The sequence below is a fragment of the Athene noctua genome, chromosome 8 (assembly GCF_965140245.1).
Source record: "Athene noctua chromosome 8, bAthNoc1.hap1.1, whole genome shotgun sequence".
Lineage (NCBI taxonomy): Eukaryota > Metazoa > Chordata > Aves > Strigiformes > Strigidae > Athene > Athene noctua.
Genome location: NC_134044.1, coordinates 3,507,123 through 3,525,386, shown reverse-complemented (window position 1 = coordinate 3,525,386; position 18,264 = coordinate 3,507,123). Strand labels below are relative to the sequence as shown.

Here is an 18,264-nt window from a genome sequence, read left to right as displayed (position 1 = left end):
ACAAGGCAGGCAGGTGAACATCCAACTGTAGTTTTTAAAGGCAGTCACTTCAATGCAGCAGTCACCTCAAACGTCTTATGCTGAAAGACAGACTACCACAACACAATTCTGCAACACACAATTGTTTTAAGATGTCCTTCCCACATGTGGCAAGCTGAGTTTGAAAGGCAACAATAAAGCATTCTGGTTACTCCAATCCATTTTGGACACTCCCATAAGGTTAAAATTTGATTTCACCACCTTAATCCTCACAGATAAAACCTGAACTCTAAGCTAGGAAGAACCTGGTCATACCGTTTCCCTTTCTCTCCAGACTGTTTACACAGAGCTTTTTAGGTAAGACTTCCTGCCATCACAGTCTGTCCCCTGCGGCCAGTGATAACGGCTGTGACAGAAGGAGCATCTTTGAGAAACACATGGCAATCTGAGGAGCCAGACAAGCTGAACCCATCCTCGTGCTGGCTGAAGTGGTAGGGACTCCTCTACTATATGTCTCCTGCTCTAGGAAACTTCAAAAACCATCCAGGGATCAAGGACTACCTGGGGTCCTTGTTCTAGGAGATGAGTGACTTGAGGCAAGTCTTCATCCCTCCTGGGAAAGGCCTGTAAGCACAAGAGGCTTTTCATCAGACTTCTCTACTTGCCATCCCAGACAGAGGCATTTGGGGTGTGTCAGGAGTGCAAGACCAGTATTGATGTACCAGCAGGTATCAATAAAGAGAGCTGGGATTGCCAGGACCTTTAAAGAGCCACCTGTGGCAACACCAGCCATAAAAGGAGCACAGAGCATCAAGAACTGTAATATATTAATTATAGGTAAATACAAGTAAGTATTGTCAGCCAGGAAGTATTAGATTTAGCTAGACAATTTCTTTTTAGTACTTCTGCATAACCTAATGACATTGTTATTCAATCTAATAGTTGCCAGCAAAACAGACCAATTTAGAAAGCAATTAACTTCCCAATATCAGTTTTTGCAAAGCTAATTTCAAAATGAACATTGCTGCAACTTCAAAATAAATGTACATCCAAAAGCACTTACTGGTCACTGCACTGAATAAAGGCCCCAACTAACAGCACTTATTTTAATCAAACAAAACTATTACAGATACACTGCTCGTTACCTTATTGAAGCTTGTCAGCTGGATTTGACTCAAATCTATTAAAATAAAACCACTGGAAACCCTTTTTCCTCCCTCTCCTCCTGCTTCCCCGGGCTCCTCACCCAGCTGCATGTGCAAAGCAGCACGAGTCAGCAGCACTTGCCACACTAGAGGGGAAAAAAAAAAAAAAAAAATCAGAAACTGAAGTGTTGCAATTTTAAGGAAACTTCACCCTGATTTTACCTGACCTCCGAGACCCGAGGGCTCACAGACACACAGCAAATGCATCGACTGCCAAGAACTCACAGAGCAGAGCTGCACTGGATAAAATATTTACATCTTCCATTTCATCACTGGACTGTACCTCAAACGATGCATGGTTAAATCTCCTCCCCAGCACACCTTCCCTGCAGACTGGCCATGCCAGCAAAGCTTAGCAGATCAGCAACAGCAGAAACAAGATGCTTGGACACATTTTCAGAAGTCCACTTTTTTTTTTTTCTCCCTTCTGTAAAGGCAGAAAAAGAAAAAGCAAAGGGAAATCTAGCTGAAGCAACCTGCCCAGCTCCCAGCTGGGGCACTACCGGGGCTGAGACAGTGGCTATTTTAAGTTAAGGGAAAGCTGACAGCATTCAGATGTTAACATTTAGCAGTGGACAGTATTTCAGATATTTACACAGTCATGTCCCTTTCTGAGAAATAGCAAACATTAGGGTTTTTTACACCAGAACTGCTGTACAGGAGGGGAAGTGCTATCAAGAAGGGGCTGAACACTTCCCTCACTCATCCAAGTCAGGACACCAAGCTTTGGGGATCACTACAAGAATATGTGAGCAAAATGGTATATTCAGGGACCTAAAATAAACCACAGACAAGACTGAAGATAACAATAATGCTTTATTTGTACATTTCAGCAACAGGAGAAATAATTGAAGATGAAATTATCTGCTTTGTTGTAAAGTATAAAAACATTTAATTATAAATATTTAGCTAAAAAAGCGTGATTTATAAAATATAATCTGTGAAGATATATACACACAGTTTAATTGTTTAGCAATTCTTTCACCTGACATTAAAGAGTAGAGGTTTTTCTATTTACTATTCCATGCTCACAGTTTAGTGCTCACAGTTTAAGAAGCAAAACAGACAAGTGGAAAGATGACTGGTGGGTTTTGTTCTGGAAAGAAGACAATATAAATTGCATGAACTGGGGCAATAGCACAGACAGAATTTGAGCAAACCCACGTTTCGAGAGAGGTCTCTGAGGGAACACAGCTCCCCTGCCATGACCTATATCCACACAAGCAGTGGGCATTTTAACATTTGTGGGCAAGTTTCCCATGTTTGCAGAAGAATATGGCTAATAATATAGTGCAATCCCTTGGAATTCCGTTCAGCAAAACGTGCTCACCTCACTGCTCTTCCCTTCTCGAGCAGGGGTTGATCAGTATGCTGGGCTGGTGTTATCTGTCATGGCTCTAATGAAATCAATGTCACCTTCATGATTCAGGATGAGAGCAAATTCCCAAATAGAAAACCCCAGTGTGCCACCCGATTGCATTGTCCAGCTGGCAACATCCCTTAAAAACAGATACAGCTGCCTAAGGCTGGAAAATACAGTAAAGCCCTACAGTACACTAAATGTGATGGAATGTGAAAGAAGATACATAGTCGGGCAACTCAATTTTCTATTCCTCATTTAAGAGAGCCAGCTTCCTCCCTTCAAAGTCTTGGGAAATTTCGCCTTATTGAAAGGTTTGTTACTATGGCACTTCAGAGAAGAAAAACTGGAAGACTACAACATGCTGAGTGGCAGAAAATGCTACAGGAAATGATAATTAATTTGATCCATGTCCCTAGTAACTATCTTTCTCTCTTCACAGTGTTTTCACAGCGCCTGCAGCACAGGACTTTGAGGAAGAACAGGGAGAGTCAAGGATGGGTGACAACACCCAACAGCAGTACAAACGTACAGGAAGTCAGGCTGTACTTTGTACACCCTGATTTACACAAGACCTCACTACTTGCCTGTAAGCAAGGAATGAATTAATACGGGGTTAAGAGAAAAAGTATGTATGGAAAAGAAGGAAAGAATCAAGTAGGCAAACATGACACTTGTCAGTGTTCACCCATGATTTGCTACCTGCTGTTTCTGCTTCAGGGTGATGTGCTCCTGACAGTTCAGAGCAAACAGCACGTACACAGCTCGTGCGATGCACTTTGCTATGAACATGTAGTAACTGCAAGAGCTGTGCCCTTTGAAACTCAGGAGGGTCTTCAGGAGAGGAAGGCTAGCGAAGCTGTGATGAGTTTTAGGCAGGATCCTGGCAGTTTTCTCCAGGCAGACCCCTGATCTGGGAAACGTACCAAGTCATGTGCAATCTCAGAGTGCATACTGGCTGGTCGATTACTGGGTAAATGCAGACTTTAACTCCCTGAAAGCTGCTCGGCGGTGTTTCCTTTCCTCCTCTTCCCGCTTTCGCTCATCCTGCTCAGCTTTTATCTCTGCTTCAAACTTACTGGCTGAAGAGAGGGCTTGAACCTTTATGAGAGAGAAAATAAAAAAAGTGTCAAGCCTCATATCAGTGGGAGAGCCAGAGCCTGAACTATTCCCAGATGAGCAACGCAGAACTGTTTGCTGCACCTCCCAGTGTTTGCTGGGAAGCTGTCAGGATGGGTCAAGAATTAATTACACTGCAGTGCTTGGGTATGTACACCCAATATGTGTCAGCTTGCTTGACTTTAACATCAACAAAAGGAAGGTCATTTACTAAAAAGTCACTAACAAGTGACCAAAACAATGCTGTCAGTACTGGGTCACAAACATTATTTCTGCAAGCAGGCAGCACAGCATAAATTGTGAGTATACAGTGGAAGAAACTACTGCAGAAAAGTTCTGAACCACAGCCAAATCTGAGAACATCATACTACACCATGGATAATCTGCAGATCAAAGAGACATTGTTTATTTGCTGGCTATTTTTCCAGCTTTTATCTCAGCACATCTGCTGTGCAATAGCTATGCTATGCTCTTGGGAAAAAACTTCTTATATAAACAAGCAGGATTATTTTCTCTCCAAGAGAGCGTTCAAAAAGGGTGCTTTGTCAGCTTCGAATGGTGCAAAGCTCTTTCTGCCAACCCCAGAACCCTGCAGAATAATTCTAATTCCAAAGGTAACAGAGAGCTGCTCGAGAAAAAGATGTCTGAAATCCTATACTCCAAAATACTCCATTCACCACTGAACTCAGAGTGTTCTGGGTAAGGGAGGTTTTGCAAAATGGGAAACTCAGTCCCTATTGTATTAGTTTCCAGGACACTTTTGTCTTTAAAGGCAGTGAGCCAGCTAGTCCCATAGAGCTCCCAGTCACAGGTCAGCCAGTCAGCTCTACCAGGGTAAGACCCAGAGCACAGATGGTGAATCGAGCTGTTCTAGTGTTGACACATCTGCAGAAGAAAGTTGTAGCTAGAGTCCAACAAAGTTGGAAGAGAAAAGCTATGGCTGAATTGGGGGGGGCGAGGGGCATGAAATACACAGCCCTAGCTGTGTATTAGCTAGGGAGAAATCTATTATTTAGCTAGGGAGAAATCTGACAGTATCTTCAGTTGAAAACCCAGCAGGGTCAGTGACTCAGTGGCAATTAAGTCCTGCGTGCAGAGGTTTTTCATGTTCCTCTGTGCCACACCATACCTTTGCTTCAAAGAAGTTCTTGGCTCCTTTGACTCCTTCAATGGAGACATCGATCTCCGAGAGCTTCGCAAGAGTCAACAGGCCACTGTCCTCCTCGAGTTCCCCAGCTGCAGCTTTATGGAAAATCAGCAGAAACTAGGAAGACAGAGAGAAAATGAAATTCAGGTTCTTCACTGAGGCTCAAACAACTTAAAATGCAAACAGCGCATTTACCTGTAGAGGGCTGGAAATCACATTTCTGACTACAGGAAACCAGGTCTTTATAAACCACGTGGCACCATGGAACTTGTGCTCCAGTGCCCTGGCTCTGGTACACAGCCCTGTTTGACTACAAGAGATAGGAAAAGAGAGTTTCCTGGGGAGCAGAGCCCTGCTGAAGCACAGCTCCTACCGAGCCTGGGCTGCTACATTGCCAGAGGAAGGCAGCCACCTCTCCACCTACTTAGACCAACCGTATCAACCAGCTCAGACATACCTCTTGATGCCCCTGCACCCTAACAGTTTATTCACAGCCCACCCCCACCAGCTTCCCTGGTGTTCTGGGGGCTCAGATCACATCCCATGACAACAAAAGCAGGGCAAAGACAGCCCTGGCTCACACCTGAACCCCAGGCTCCCTGAACCAAGGCACCAGTGCACTCCTGTTAGAACAGCAGCCCAAGCGTGTGCATGCCCTTGTGAGACACTTGAACAAGTGTCCATAAAGCAACCTGTTTTGAAACCTTTGTCCTGCACTGGATCATAGACATTTAACAAATCCAGAGTCACTACAGCAGAGTGCCTATTGGCAAGTGAATTGCAAAGGGAAACAAACTAAAAGAGAGCTGTATTACACTCTGGGAAAGAACACTTTTTTTTTTTTCAGAAGGGACAAAACCTGCCTGCTTAAAAATAAAGACCTCTGCACCACCTTCCACTTGCTAACCAAACTCCAGGCTAAGATGTGGATGCTCTATGTGTAATTGGAGAGGTCCTCTAACTCCCTGCTATTCTTGGCCATCCCAGAGGTGTCTCAACTTTGGAACAGCACAGAAAGAACAGAGACAGGGACAAGTCACCCAGTACAAAAGGAGCACAAGCAACAAAGCTGCACCACTGCACTACTTCAGTCCAGGGCAGAGGGCTGCGAATACCACATAGGGTTGCCCTGAAATCCATTTGCATCATCAAATATCTCAAGTGCTGTGCTCCTCAGACTGCCGGGTTTGGGACTTTGCTTCTTCCTGCAGAGAGCCCGAGCTGTCCCAGAGGAGGGCAGCAGAGTCCTAGCATCGGCGCTGAGCCAGCCCCTAAAGGGCTCGCCTGCTTCAAGTTGCTGCAGAAGCTGGTGGAGATGCAAGTTTGGGAAGGCCTCCCACGGGGAAGGGTGTGGAGATGACAGCAGCGCTGGCTGCCCTCTTACAGAGACAGCATCACCAGGCATTGCTTCATGCAACGGCCTCGTAACCCATGTGCTCAGCACAGAGCTGCCCAAAAGCTGCTGGGGGAGGGAACTTTTCCCCTCCAAACACATGTAAGAAATTAAATGATGCTCTGCTAAATGGGCAGAACATCCTGCTCAGAAACAAACCAAATCCTCCCTAAGACATCCTCTCCCTCTGCTCAGATCTGCTGGGTTCAGGCTAGTTCCTCTTCTCCTCCACTGCCGAGCACGGGGACACCGAGGGCCGGCAGCCAGGCTGGCATTAGTCATGGTTCCTCCTCATAGTTTCTGCTCCACCCTGAGTCCCACTTCCTGGCATCAGACAAGAGCAGTGGAGGCACTGCGATCCTGAGGCCTGGTACAGCTCTCACCCGGGGAGGGACTGGAAACACCCAGTCATGAGTACAAGTGTGCATGAATCATCCTGAAACTAAGGGACGGGGCAGCAATCCTCCGGTGGAATATGGGCTGCTGTGGCCAGGAAGGGAGGACGAAGCTAAAGGAAACAAGGAACTGAACCACCATTTGGGGCAGCCGCAGCATAACGTCAGCCCCCAGGATCCAGTGAGGTGACCATCATGCTGGTTTCCACAGGAGCTCTGGAGGAATCCTTCCTCCCCATCAGCACACCGTCTGCAGCTCACCTCACAAGTTATTTGCCCTCAAGGCATCGGTGTCTAACTAGAGAACACTAGCAATCTACACTCAGCTCCCACTCCCAGCCTGTCTCATGCCCTTGCTGGACCCAGGACACGTCACATGCAGCTAAGCCTCAGGGAAATGTCAAGAGAGAAGCGAAAGTGAGTAACTTTGGTGCCATTAAAAGCTGCGCTCTCAAGGAGGACGTGACACACACTTTCCACCCCACTAACCTCATAAGAAAGAATATATATCCGCTCTCACATCCTTCATGATCCAAGACTCACCCCACAGTGCCAGGTCTGAGAGCAACGCTGCAGTTACAACAGCCTCACCAGGCACTGTGCTGGCCTCAGGGATGCAAGGGAAGGTACGGGATTGACCAGCAGCAGCAGCCTTGCAACAGCTTGCCAGAAAAGCAGTGCCACCCATGGTGTGGTTTGCACCAACCCAGCTAGCAAACACATGATGTGGGTCAGCGTTTAAGCTGGTGTGGGTGTGGGGGACAGTGGGTGGATTTTTGTGGGTTGTAGATAGCAGCTACAATTAGACATTACAATTCTAGCAATTAATTCTGGTTTCCTGTGGTAATGACAGAACTAGACAGTCAGAGGTGGTTTCTCCCCCCCACAGTACCTATCTTTTTAAGCCTAAATTTCTTTTCTGGAGTCACAGAGGGAGTCTTGTGCAGTTAATTGTTGATATATTGATGAACACTCAAAGGTCAGTGGTAGAAGGCAGCTCTCCTAACAGGGCCAGTGGTTCGTCAGCAGCAAGTCAGAGCAGTACAAGCCTGCTTTCTTGGCAACAGCCTACCTGGGATGGGAGGACATGACACTACTCAAAAGCAGCAACAAAAGGTGACCTATTGCAAGTGAAAGAGGTCCTCACCAATTCTCTGGCCAGGCCAAGAAGCACGTCGGGACTACTCATTCTCTGGAGATGCGGACAGGAGGCCCCAGTGCTCAAATTACACCCTGGTGAGTTCAGACACTTGTTTAAACCAGGATTTCTCCTCCTTTTGTCAGAGTGCCCCAAGTCAGCTTGATCACCCTCCATGTACTTGCTCATCACCACCAATGGGAAGCAGAGTGGAGCAGGGCTGCGGGCTGGTTCAGGCTTCCTCACCCTCCAGAAAACCTGTCTCCCTGCCAGTCCTCTGCACAAACACAGCAGCTGGACACAGCACATCTGCCACAAGGCAAGAAGCCTCCTGCTCCTCTCTACCATGGGAAGCTTTGGGTACATGCCAAAGCTGCCATGTAATTTGTCCCCAGAGCTCTGCCAGTGATGTTCCCATGTGCCACTCAAGCTTGTGTTTGCTTGACCATCGTTTTGCAGCTGGTGAGAAGCTACAACAGCACCCGCTGCCACATGCCAAGGGCTGGCAGCACAGGCAGCCCGTGCTGGCTGACAGGCGACTGTGCAGGGGGCTGCACTCCAAACAGGTGGCAGCAGAAGAGGAGCTGCTCTGCCACTTGTGCCATGCTCCGGGTGCCAGGACACCACAGCATCTTCCAGAGCCTTGAGGATAAAAGCACTCCTTTCACAGGAGAGAGCCCCTGCGGCAAGCCCAGAGGCTGTCCCCAGCTCTTCACCCAGGGTGAGGGGTGGCCTAGAGGCACGCAGAGTGACAGAGGGCTCCTCCAGCCCATACAGTGATTTGGCAATCATAATCTGACCTGGGGCTAAGGGCACAGTGCTCTTCCTGCTCTGCTGGATTCTTTGCTACCCTCAGCTCACCTCTGACCAGGCACATCTCCTTCCCTGCTCGAGGAGCTGCCAGCTTAGGCTTTGCTGCTGCGCACAGACAGGCTCTCACTTCCCAGATACGCATGTCTTGCCCCTCTCTCTAAGGGCTGGGCCCCATAACCCAACACTCTTTGGCTCTGTCTTCTACACTGCCCTCTTGCAGTGAAAGAAATGCAGCAAAACCCTTGGGGGACAAAAGCAGGTGGAGATGATGTGTCATGCCAGCACATAGACAAGGCAGCAGCTCTCTGAGCTGCCAGTCACCCCTCACACCTGACCAGCCCCACCGGTCACAAGCCCCTGCTCATCCTCCCTCCCAGGCATTGCCAAAGGTCTCAGCACTTGCAAAATGAAGAATTCAATGTCCTGAGTTGTGAGGAGCTCTACACCTCATCTCCATGCCCAAACCCCCACCCTGGAGGAGGCATGGTGAGAGCACAGCCCCTGCAGAAACAAGGCAGCCCAGCTGCTCAGGGCCCTTTGCAGCCAGCCCCTAGAGTGGGAGGAGGCAGCACAGCCCTCACCACCAGTGCAGGACACAAACTCAGCAAGCCACAGCGTGACATACGCTTCTGACAGACAGCAGACAAAGCCTGGGAGGAGGAGATGATGCAACAGGAGGTTTCGGTATCTGGGCTCCCCCTTCCTGCTGAGACAAGTTGGGTACCCTTGAGTGCAGACACATCACTGCCCAAATGCCCCCTCTTCCTCCACCCAACAGCAGCTCCTGGCCTGCCCACACTGCTTCCAGTGGTCTCAGCACAGTAGTGACAGACAGACCTGTTCGCTGTGTGTCCCTGCTGAGCCAGCATGCAGTACCAAACTGCTGCATCGCCACATTTAGTCCTTGCTGCAGGGAGGTGACCACCCCTCGTGAAGCTTGCCGTGGCTGCTCACTGCATGATGTAGAAAAGGACTCAATACGAACTGGAAGAAGCCGCCTCCTACACCCCAGGACACCAGCTGCTCCGAGCAGAGCCCTTGCCCTGCACCCTCAAATGAGGCCTGAGCTGCTGTACTGCAGGAGCCCAGCAACGATCCTTGTACCTGAAGGGATGTACCACTTCCAGCTACAGCAGGAAGCTCTATCAGCAACCCTGGGGCAGCTGCAGCAGGGCTCAGATGTGCTCCCGAAGCAAGCAGGGAGGCTGGAGAGCTTTGGCATCAGGTATCATTACTGTCACATGGAGGTGGATGTTGACAATGCTCCACTGTCCCATGGCACAGGGAAGCTCATCTGCTTCTCCACTGCACCCACAGCTGGAGAAACACGGAGGGGACAGGGCTACCCTACAACCAGAGTACAGCTCCTGGCTGCCTTCTCCCTCTGCCCCACAGCCACACCCCCGTCTGCTCCTGCAGCCATCCTCACCTCACGGAAGCTGAGCTTCCCGTCAAAGTCTTCATCCACCTCCTTGATCATGTTCTTCAGCCCCAGGTGGGTCTGCGGGGCTCCCAGTTTTTCCATCATCAGCTTCAGCTCCATCAGGTCAATGTACCCATCCCGTCCTGAGTCATACCTGCAGATGCAAAGGGGAAGGGGTCAGCTCTCATCATCCCCCATGTCCATCTTCCTAGAAGAGGAACTGTGCAAATGGAAAAAGTCACGGGGTGGTTCAAAGCTTGGGAGAGAGGGGAAGCTGCACAACGCAGTCAGTGCTGAGATATGTTACACACAGAGAAGTAGCTGGCAGATTTCAGAGCTGTCTGAGAGAAGTGCTCAGGGGAACTCAGACCAAACCACCCACACAGAAGGTGCACAGAGGAATTCAGCTTATCTCAGTGGGATTTCCATCTCGCCCACTCGCGTGTCCAGGTCAAAGGTTACTTGCACACAGCTTAGACCATACACCAGCGTGGTGAGGAAAAGGCATGCTAGAGCCCGCTGCTGCCAGACATCCTGCTCATTTTGAGGAGAAACAGGGAGCAGAGACCAACCAGAACCTCCCACCAAATAGCAGCTATCTATCTTTGTAAGCAAAACACACCCCCTCTAGCTGTTAAGATCTTTCCTCGCCAAAATGTTTTTGTACTACACAAGCACTGTTCTTCAGGGCAGCTGTTTATTCAGTGTCCCTGGGCAGAGCAGAAAGGCAGTCCCGGGGCAGCACAGCAATCCCAGCCGGTGCCACGGGCTGCACCACAGGGCCAGGCTGGCAGAGGAAACCAGTGCCCACCTCTAGAAGCAAGACTGGAGCAGGACCACGCTCCCAGTGGAGCACAAAGGGCTGCAAGGACTTGTTGCAGGAGGAGAGAGCACCTGTTTTGGAACAGGGAGGCAGTAACCTGCCGTGCTCAGCCTGGGACCATGCACAAACTCCTGACTTCCGCTGAGGGTGTGAGTAAAGCAATTGGCCCATTCTGCCATCAGCACTTCACACCCCCCAGGGCCATCACCGGCTCTCAAAGTCCAAAGGCTGGAGGGATGGGCGCTCTGCTATCAGACAGCCAGACAACAGCACTCCCTCATCCTGGTCCTGCCATCAGCGTCCAGCACAAAGCTGGGGGACTCGCGTGGCAGGACAGGGCAGGGTCTGCCAAGCTGGGCTCAGCCCTGGTGCACAGCCTGCCACTGCCCCTTGCCACCATCTCAATCCCAACAGTTAAATCCTTTCAACCCTTCAGAAAGGAAACCCTAGGCACGGCACTGAAGCTTTCCCGTTGGCGGGAGCCGGCCAAATCCTCCCATCCATCATCTTTCATTGACTGTTAGTTCTCTTCCAAAGAAATGAGAGCTGTAGCCATCCCAGAGACCTGCACAGTTGTGGTTACCCTGGAAGAAAGCCCTTTCCAGCTAAGAAACCTCACAGCCACAGAGGAAGCTGTGGCAGAGGAAAGCACGAACAGAGCTGCTGGCCCCAAGCTGCTCACAAGCATGGGCAGTGCCAGGCAGGACTGCAGCCAAGAGCTCTGCCCTTGCCTCCACACGCACGGGCACAGAGCGCTCTTCCCCGACAATGAGGTGGCCTCCACAGTTTTTCCAGAGTCCCACTGCCTCCACAACCATCTTTATACTCTGTGACACTTTGTTTCCAAAGGTCCCAGGCCCAAGAGATCCCAAATGACAGAGACATCACCACCAGGCTGGTGTGCAGCCCCTCCTACCAATCTGCCTGCACACTTCGCACCCAGCAAATGCGTGAGCCCACCAGCCAGACGGCTTTCTGGGAAACTAAGAAAGAAACCTCCGTCAGAGCAGAAACCAGGTCACAGACCCGAGACATCACGAGGAGGAAAGGCAGCGGGTTCATCACAGCAAGGAAGGCGTCAGTTAATTATGGCACACGTTCACAGCATCACCCAGCCCAGCTCGGAGACGCACTTCCAAGACCTCACAGAAGCATAGGAAGTGCAATATTTAATTGTCAGTTTGCTTTACCTTTAAGTTTGGGAGAAAGGGTGTGGAGCTGTTCCTCTGAAGTAAGTAAGGCTGTTGGAGAGGCAGTGCCTTTGATCAGATAAAGCAGCAAAGCCTATTGTGGCAGGGAGGCACTGGGGATTGGGAATGTTTTTTTTTGGGGGGGGGGGGGGGGGGGGCCTCAGCAAACTCACACTGCCCTTTGGCTGGGCATGGAAGCAGCACTACAGTGAGGCCCCCACCAAGGGCTGCCCATTCGAGGCCAGGACACTGTCCAGTCCCCCTCAGAGGCATCAGATAACGGAGATGGAGGCAGAGAGGGCACAAGCCCAGCCCGTGCTTGCCATGCTCACCTCACCCTTCTGCTACAGACACTACCTGCCGGCAAACACCATCCCTTGGTGCTTGCCCCGGCACTAAACCCGGGGGCCAATGCACTGCCCCGAAAGGGTTAAGCATGGGGCACAGCTCCAGGGCTCGTCATCCCTGCAGAGAGGCAGCACAAAGCCAGGATTGTGAGAAATGGGGTCTTGCCAGTAGCCGCGGTGGCAGCAGAGCAGCACACTGTACCAGCCGCACAATGGGTGTCGAGCACACTGGGCCGGGGTACAGCTGGTGCTGAGATGCACCCCGAAATCTGGCTACCGGTCCCCTGCAGTCTGGGACAGCCAGACAGAGGTACACTGAAGGCCCCTGACGCTCGCTGCCAGCCCTGCAGAGCAGCAGCAGCACCCTGCAAACTGCTGCATTCCTTCCCCACCCCCTTCGCCTCCTGAAACAGCCTGAGTATTTTAGGACCTGGGTAGAGCCACTCGGCTGCCACGGAGCCGCGAAGCCAGACTATTTAGGGAGAGGCATATTTATAGGGCAGGAGAGATGGCGCAATTCACTCCCCCTGCCCCCCCCCAGGCACTCGGCACAACGGGGCAGGGTTGCACCTTGTTGGTCAGCCCATGCTCCTGGCACACCTCAGACCTACCAAAAACTCCGCTGTCTGCTTTTTGGGAGCTTCCTTTCAGGGCCAGGGCCCAATACTCACACCTGTTTCACTGCCTGCGCAGCAGCCCTGTCCCAGTGACAGGCACCAGTAAGTCCTCACAAGCAGCACAGGCAGAGCAGGAGGATTCCACCAGGGCAAGTCTGGTCCCTAAAAGCATCCCAGCATCCCGTGGAGCCATCCCATCCTGTACTCCAGCAGTGGCACGGCAGGAGTACGCAGCACTCGGGTGCCTTGCCAGCCCCCCCAGCCCCGCTGTCACACCGGAGATTTGCTTCCTTTGGGCTCAGAGCTCCCCAGGCCACAAGCCAAGCCTCACCGCAGAGATGCGCAGGCATTACGGACAGAGGGGCTCTCGCAGCGACAGGCAAAGATATCTTGCATGGCAGGTGGGCAACTCCAGCAGCGAGTCTGTGCCATGGCCACAGTGGGTCCCCACCTGCAACGGCTGGGACGCCGCAGGCAGCTACGAGCACCACAGCCGGCACGATAAGGCTTCGCAGCGCCGCCACAGCAGCGTTCCTGGCAGCAGATGAGACACAGGCAGCAGCTGCCAAAATCTGCTGCATCAAGGATGCGCCCAGATTCCCATGCTGGCTCACTTCCACCCGGGCTGCAGAGCGTGCCCAGCTGCCAAAGCACTGGGGGAGGAAAGCAGAAGCAGAAATTGGGGGAGGAAGGTGGAATACTTGCTGAACAGACTTGCTTAGCATTAAAAAGTGGGTTACACATGATTTCTGCCCCAGTACAATAATTGTAATGGTGTTATGCAGCACAGCTCAGGAGGTTACACCACAGAAGAAGGGTCAAGAAGGGAGGGAAAAGGAGATGTTGAGGACTGCACCACCTGCACTGACTCTGCAGTCCCCAGCTCCCTGAAAAAACCCAAGGAGAAAAAAAAAAAAGCAGTCGAATGAGAAATCCCAAATTCTGAAGGACCAAAGAGCAGTTTCTAAACATTCATGCTTCTTGAGAAAGACTGGAAAGAAAACCTGCCCTCCCTGTACACGTTTGCCATACCTGAGCTTGCTCCACATGCTGTGGGCACCTGCACTTTGATCTGCAGTTCCTGCATGCTGCCTAATAAAGGCTTTGAAATAAAGCAGTCAGAATAATGGTGCCGAAGTAGTAATAATGTCCTCTTAAATATTTCAAAATCCTTTCTAAGTAGTACTTTATTCCCTCTGAGCATCCCATTTCACCTTACATGGAGAGGGAGGTGCTGATCTCTTTTCCCTCATATCCGATGATAGGATGAGTGGGAATCGTTCAAAGCTGCCTCAGGGGAGGATCAGGCTGGACATCAGGAAGCATTTCTTTACCAAAAGGGTGGTCAGATACTGGAACAGGCTTCCTAGAGGTAGCCGATGCCCCAAGCCTGTCAGGGTTCAAGAGGCATTTGGACAATGCCCTTAACAACATGCTTTAAGTTTTAGTCAGCCCTGAAGTGGTCAGGCAGTTGGACTAGATGTGATCATTGTAGGTCCCTTCCAGCTGAAAGTCTATTCCACTGCTGAGAGCTTTGGAAAGAATTCCTCCATACAGGGGTGAGAAAAGGAACAGGCTCCTCAGCGATGTGCAGCTTTGTCCTCCCCAGCCCAGGCTGCAGGAGCTCTCCTGCTCTTGGAGGGACAAGGGCAAGATGAAAGTCTCCTCCAGCAAGATCTCTGAGATGCTGGACAGGACCCAAGGCACCAAAGCCTGCAGGACTCAGGCTGGGTGGCCAAGTCCCCATGGGGATAACCCCCCCTGACTGCAGGGACTCCAGAGACAGCTGGTCAGACCAGAGACAGACGGTCACACCAGGAGCACGGCAGTCCTGACACGAGCAGGTCTGCTGCAGCACATCAGACACATCCTCCGTACAGGGGCATCGGTGAGGGGCTCCCAAGTGCCTCCAGGAGGGCAATGGGACATCAGTCTCTCCCACTGGCCAGGCACAAGGCACTTGCGAAACATGTGGGCAACACACAAAATTCCTTAAACACAAAAGCAATAGCAAGGCTGGAATTTCTTCACTCCCTCACACCCCACAGATGAAGCCAGTGGCTGTTTTCCTCCCCCCTACATGCCTCAGAAAGGTCACTCGCACCAGGCACAGCCTCACAGCCTGGCTCTGACACCCCCTCTGCCATTTCCTCAGACAAGATGGCACCAAGGGGAGCTGTGAGACTCCAGAGCTCCTGAGGGTTTGTGCGCAAGACTTTGGGAAGGGAGGTTATGATGGTTACCTCAGTCCTCACACATTGTCAGAATAGGGAGCTAATTAGGTCACATTATAATTAGCCTAAGCTGCAGACTTCCTGGTCCCTATGCCAAAAAAATACCCACCCCAAGAGCTGCCTGCACCCAGCAGCCCCTGCACAGCCCCAGCACCCGCAGCAGACACCTGCGCCCCATCTCTGGGGGAATGGGGCTGAAACAGGGGGTCCCTGCCGAGAGGAAGCTTAGATAGAAGGGCAAAAAGCAAGCCCAACCATGGCAGCAGGAGCAAAGAGCGTTGTTTCTTCTTTGGAAGGACACTTCCAGCACAGCCAGCCACAGTGAGCACCTCAATGCAGCACTGGATTTTGGAAGCCTTGTGTTCAGACAAGCCCTCTGCCTCCACCCTGGCACAGGGCGGTCACAGCCACCAGCTGTACTGTGGGACACCCTGACAGACACCAGAGCAGCTGCTTTCACCAGCAGCTCTCTCTTCCCAGCCAGAGCACCCTGACCTGGCCCACATTGTGCCTGCATCCCACAGGCTCAAGTTTAGTCTGAATAACAGATTTACAAGTCCCACTAAAGTGATAAGAAACGCTTTCGGGTGGGAAGTTTGATAGCGGAAACCTGGCATCCCATGGCAGTGAGAAGATACATCCCTGACTGTCAACGGTCCTTTTACTGTGTGTAAGAAAGATCCCAGGTTGTGGTAGCCAGGGCCAATAAGCCATACAGAGAATAAAAGCCTTAATCACATTAACTCAAGCTCTGACGGGCAGGAATTACGGAGAACATTTCCTCTCCTCCAGGATCACGTGGTGTTGGCCAGTCCTTGAAACGGGTCGCTGGGAGCAGATGGAGCAAAGACCAGATCCTCCACCACTGCTAACCCCAGGTGCCTGTAACAGAGCTAAAACCAGGACGGGGTTCTTGGGTTGCCTGTCCGGGAAGCACAGGGGAACACGCAGCCCGGCTTCTTCCCCCTTTGGCACGGCTGGCCGGTGCTCAGCTGTGATAGTCCCCACAGGGCACGCAATGTTTTCCAGCTACATTGACCAGCTGATTAGCATTCAACTGCAAAGCCTAGGTTTCCCCGCTTACAAGACCGGCGTTTAATGAGCTCATTGTTGAAAAATTCGGCTGCAATTCAGCTCTTCCACTTTTTATTTCCCAAACCACCGCTGTTCCTTTCCTTATCCCTACCGAGGCAGTGCCGCTGCCCAATCCAGGCTCTCGCCCGCAGCTTTTGGGCGCTGCAGCTGCCAGCATCATTTGTCCTCCTGCCCTCGCAGCACTATGTCTCAGTCAGTCCTCCACAGAGTGGGATACCCTGTAACAGTGTCAGAAGGGGCACAGGAGCAAGCAGAGCAGCAGTCCTGCCTGGACCACCTCCCTTCCCACACCCAGCTGTCGACGCAACGCTGCCCATGCAACAAAGAGCTCTGGTGAGCTCACAAAAGCCCATCGCGCCTGATCTCTCGTAGCGACAGCCTGGGCTGGGGCCAGCAACACCCTGCAGCGCTGGGAGCATTCAACCAGGCTCTTGGGCTCCTCGCAATGACCCCAGCCTCCAGGATGCCCCTGGCAGCTTTCAGGTAGGAGAAGGAGAACCTAACAAGTTACAAACCCTGCTGTGGTCACCTCGGTAAGCTAAAGTAGGTCTTCGCACCTTGCCGTGACAGCCCACGTAGCACCTCTGTGGCCTGGCCGCCCCATGCCTGTCAGCAGCTCACCCCCATCCAGCAGCCCTGCCTGTGGCTAGCTGGCACGGGCCCTCTCCTTGGGGCTGGGAAGACCTCAGTCCCCAGGAGCACAGCGTTTTGTGGTGCTGGAGGGAAACATAAACGTAGGTAACCAAAGTTACATAGGTACAGCCCAACTGCAGGAGCCAGGACATGGGCTGGATCGTGGCCACAGGAAAGACCAAGCCTTTCTGCTTCCAGAAGCGGCTCACTACATTGCCACCAGCAGCTAGACTTTCACACAAACCTTCCCACCAGCCCCCAGGAAGAGGGAAGCAAAAGAAAGCTGTGCTCAAGCTTCCTTTGAGTGCACAGGCGGGAGCACAAAGCCTGGCAAAGAGCAGAGACCCATGGATGGGGCCACAGCACTGCCGGGCAGCGCCAGCAAAGCTGCTGGGGATATCCAGAGTGGTAGTGGCTGAAAGCAAATGCCCAGGGTCACTGCAAGGCCCTGGGACACCGACCCACCAGGTGCCTCGGGGTGGGAGACAGCAGCACCTGGGCTCTTCCAGCCCCCTGTCCCACGCAGAGTGTCCCCCAAAGCTCGTGGGTACCACCACAAACAGCCACCGTCCTAAAGACGGGTAGAGCAGAGGCAACCCCAGACCGCGAGCTAAGCCCGGGACTGAGTGCCAGCCCCGAGTCTGAGGCGAACACCCCCCAACCCCCCCAAAGCCGAGGGACAATACGGGGATCAGATGGCGCTGGTTAACCCGCCGCAGTTTCTTCCAGCCCGACCGCAAAACGGCAGAGAAATGCAAACATCTCGCCAAGAGCAGGCAGCCTCTCTCCAGATGTCCCCCCGGGGAAAAGCGCGGGGAGGGCGGAGGGGGGGAAGGCTGAGCCCCAACCCGGACGGCACGGCCCGCAGCCCTCCCCCCGCCCCACTCACAGCCGGAACATGCGCTCCATGTCCTTGATCTGCCGGCGGCTGAACTCCTTGAACTCGGTGTAGGGGTTGAAGACGGCGGCCCGCCGGGGCTGCGCCGCCCCCTCGTTGATGTCCTGCCGCCGGCACAGCTTGGCGCTCAGCTCCGCGCCCGCGCTGCCCGTCAGGCAGGTCCGCGCCGCCTCGTCCCCCCCCGCCGGCTCCTCGCCCTTGGCCGGCTCCTCGCCCACCCCGGCCCCGCTCTCCTCCAGCTGCAGCCGCCGCTGCAGCTTCTGCGCCAGCTCCTCCGAGGCCATGGCCCCCTTCCCTTCCCTTCCCTTCCCTTCCCGCCGCGCCGCTCCGCTCCGCTCCGGCCGAACCCGCCTGCCCCGGCCCGCAACTTTATTCCCTCACTTGGAGGGAGCGGGGCGGGGCGGGACGGGGCGGGACGGGGCGGGGGGAGGCCGGGACGGGGCGGGCACTTAAGG

The 18,264-nt window shown here is 52.5% G+C and overlaps 1 protein-coding gene across 2 annotated transcripts; it reads right to left on the bottom strand.

The window, feature by feature from the left end:
• Positions 1-1,981: 1,981 nt before the first annotated feature.
• EFHD1 (EF-hand domain family member D1) lies at positions 1,982-18,109 on the bottom strand. 2 transcript variants are annotated; one of them, XM_074912615.1, is made up of 5 exons: positions 17,995-18,093; positions 17,801-17,889; positions 9,979-10,126; positions 4,793-4,927; positions 1,982-3,645 (listed from the first exon to the last, which is right to left on the bottom strand). In XM_074912615.1, the coding sequence occupies exons 1-5, from the start codon at positions 18,091-18,093 to the stop codon at positions 3,511-3,513; spliced, it is 606 nt and encodes a 201-aa protein (XP_074768716.1). In that variant the 3' UTR covers positions 1,982-3,510. The 2 variants fall into 2 exon arrangements, with proteins under 2 accessions (XP_074768716.1, XP_074768715.1); XM_074912614.1 differs by having other exon boundaries at positions 17,801-18,109.
• Between the last annotated feature and the right edge of the window lie 155 nt (positions 18,110-18,264).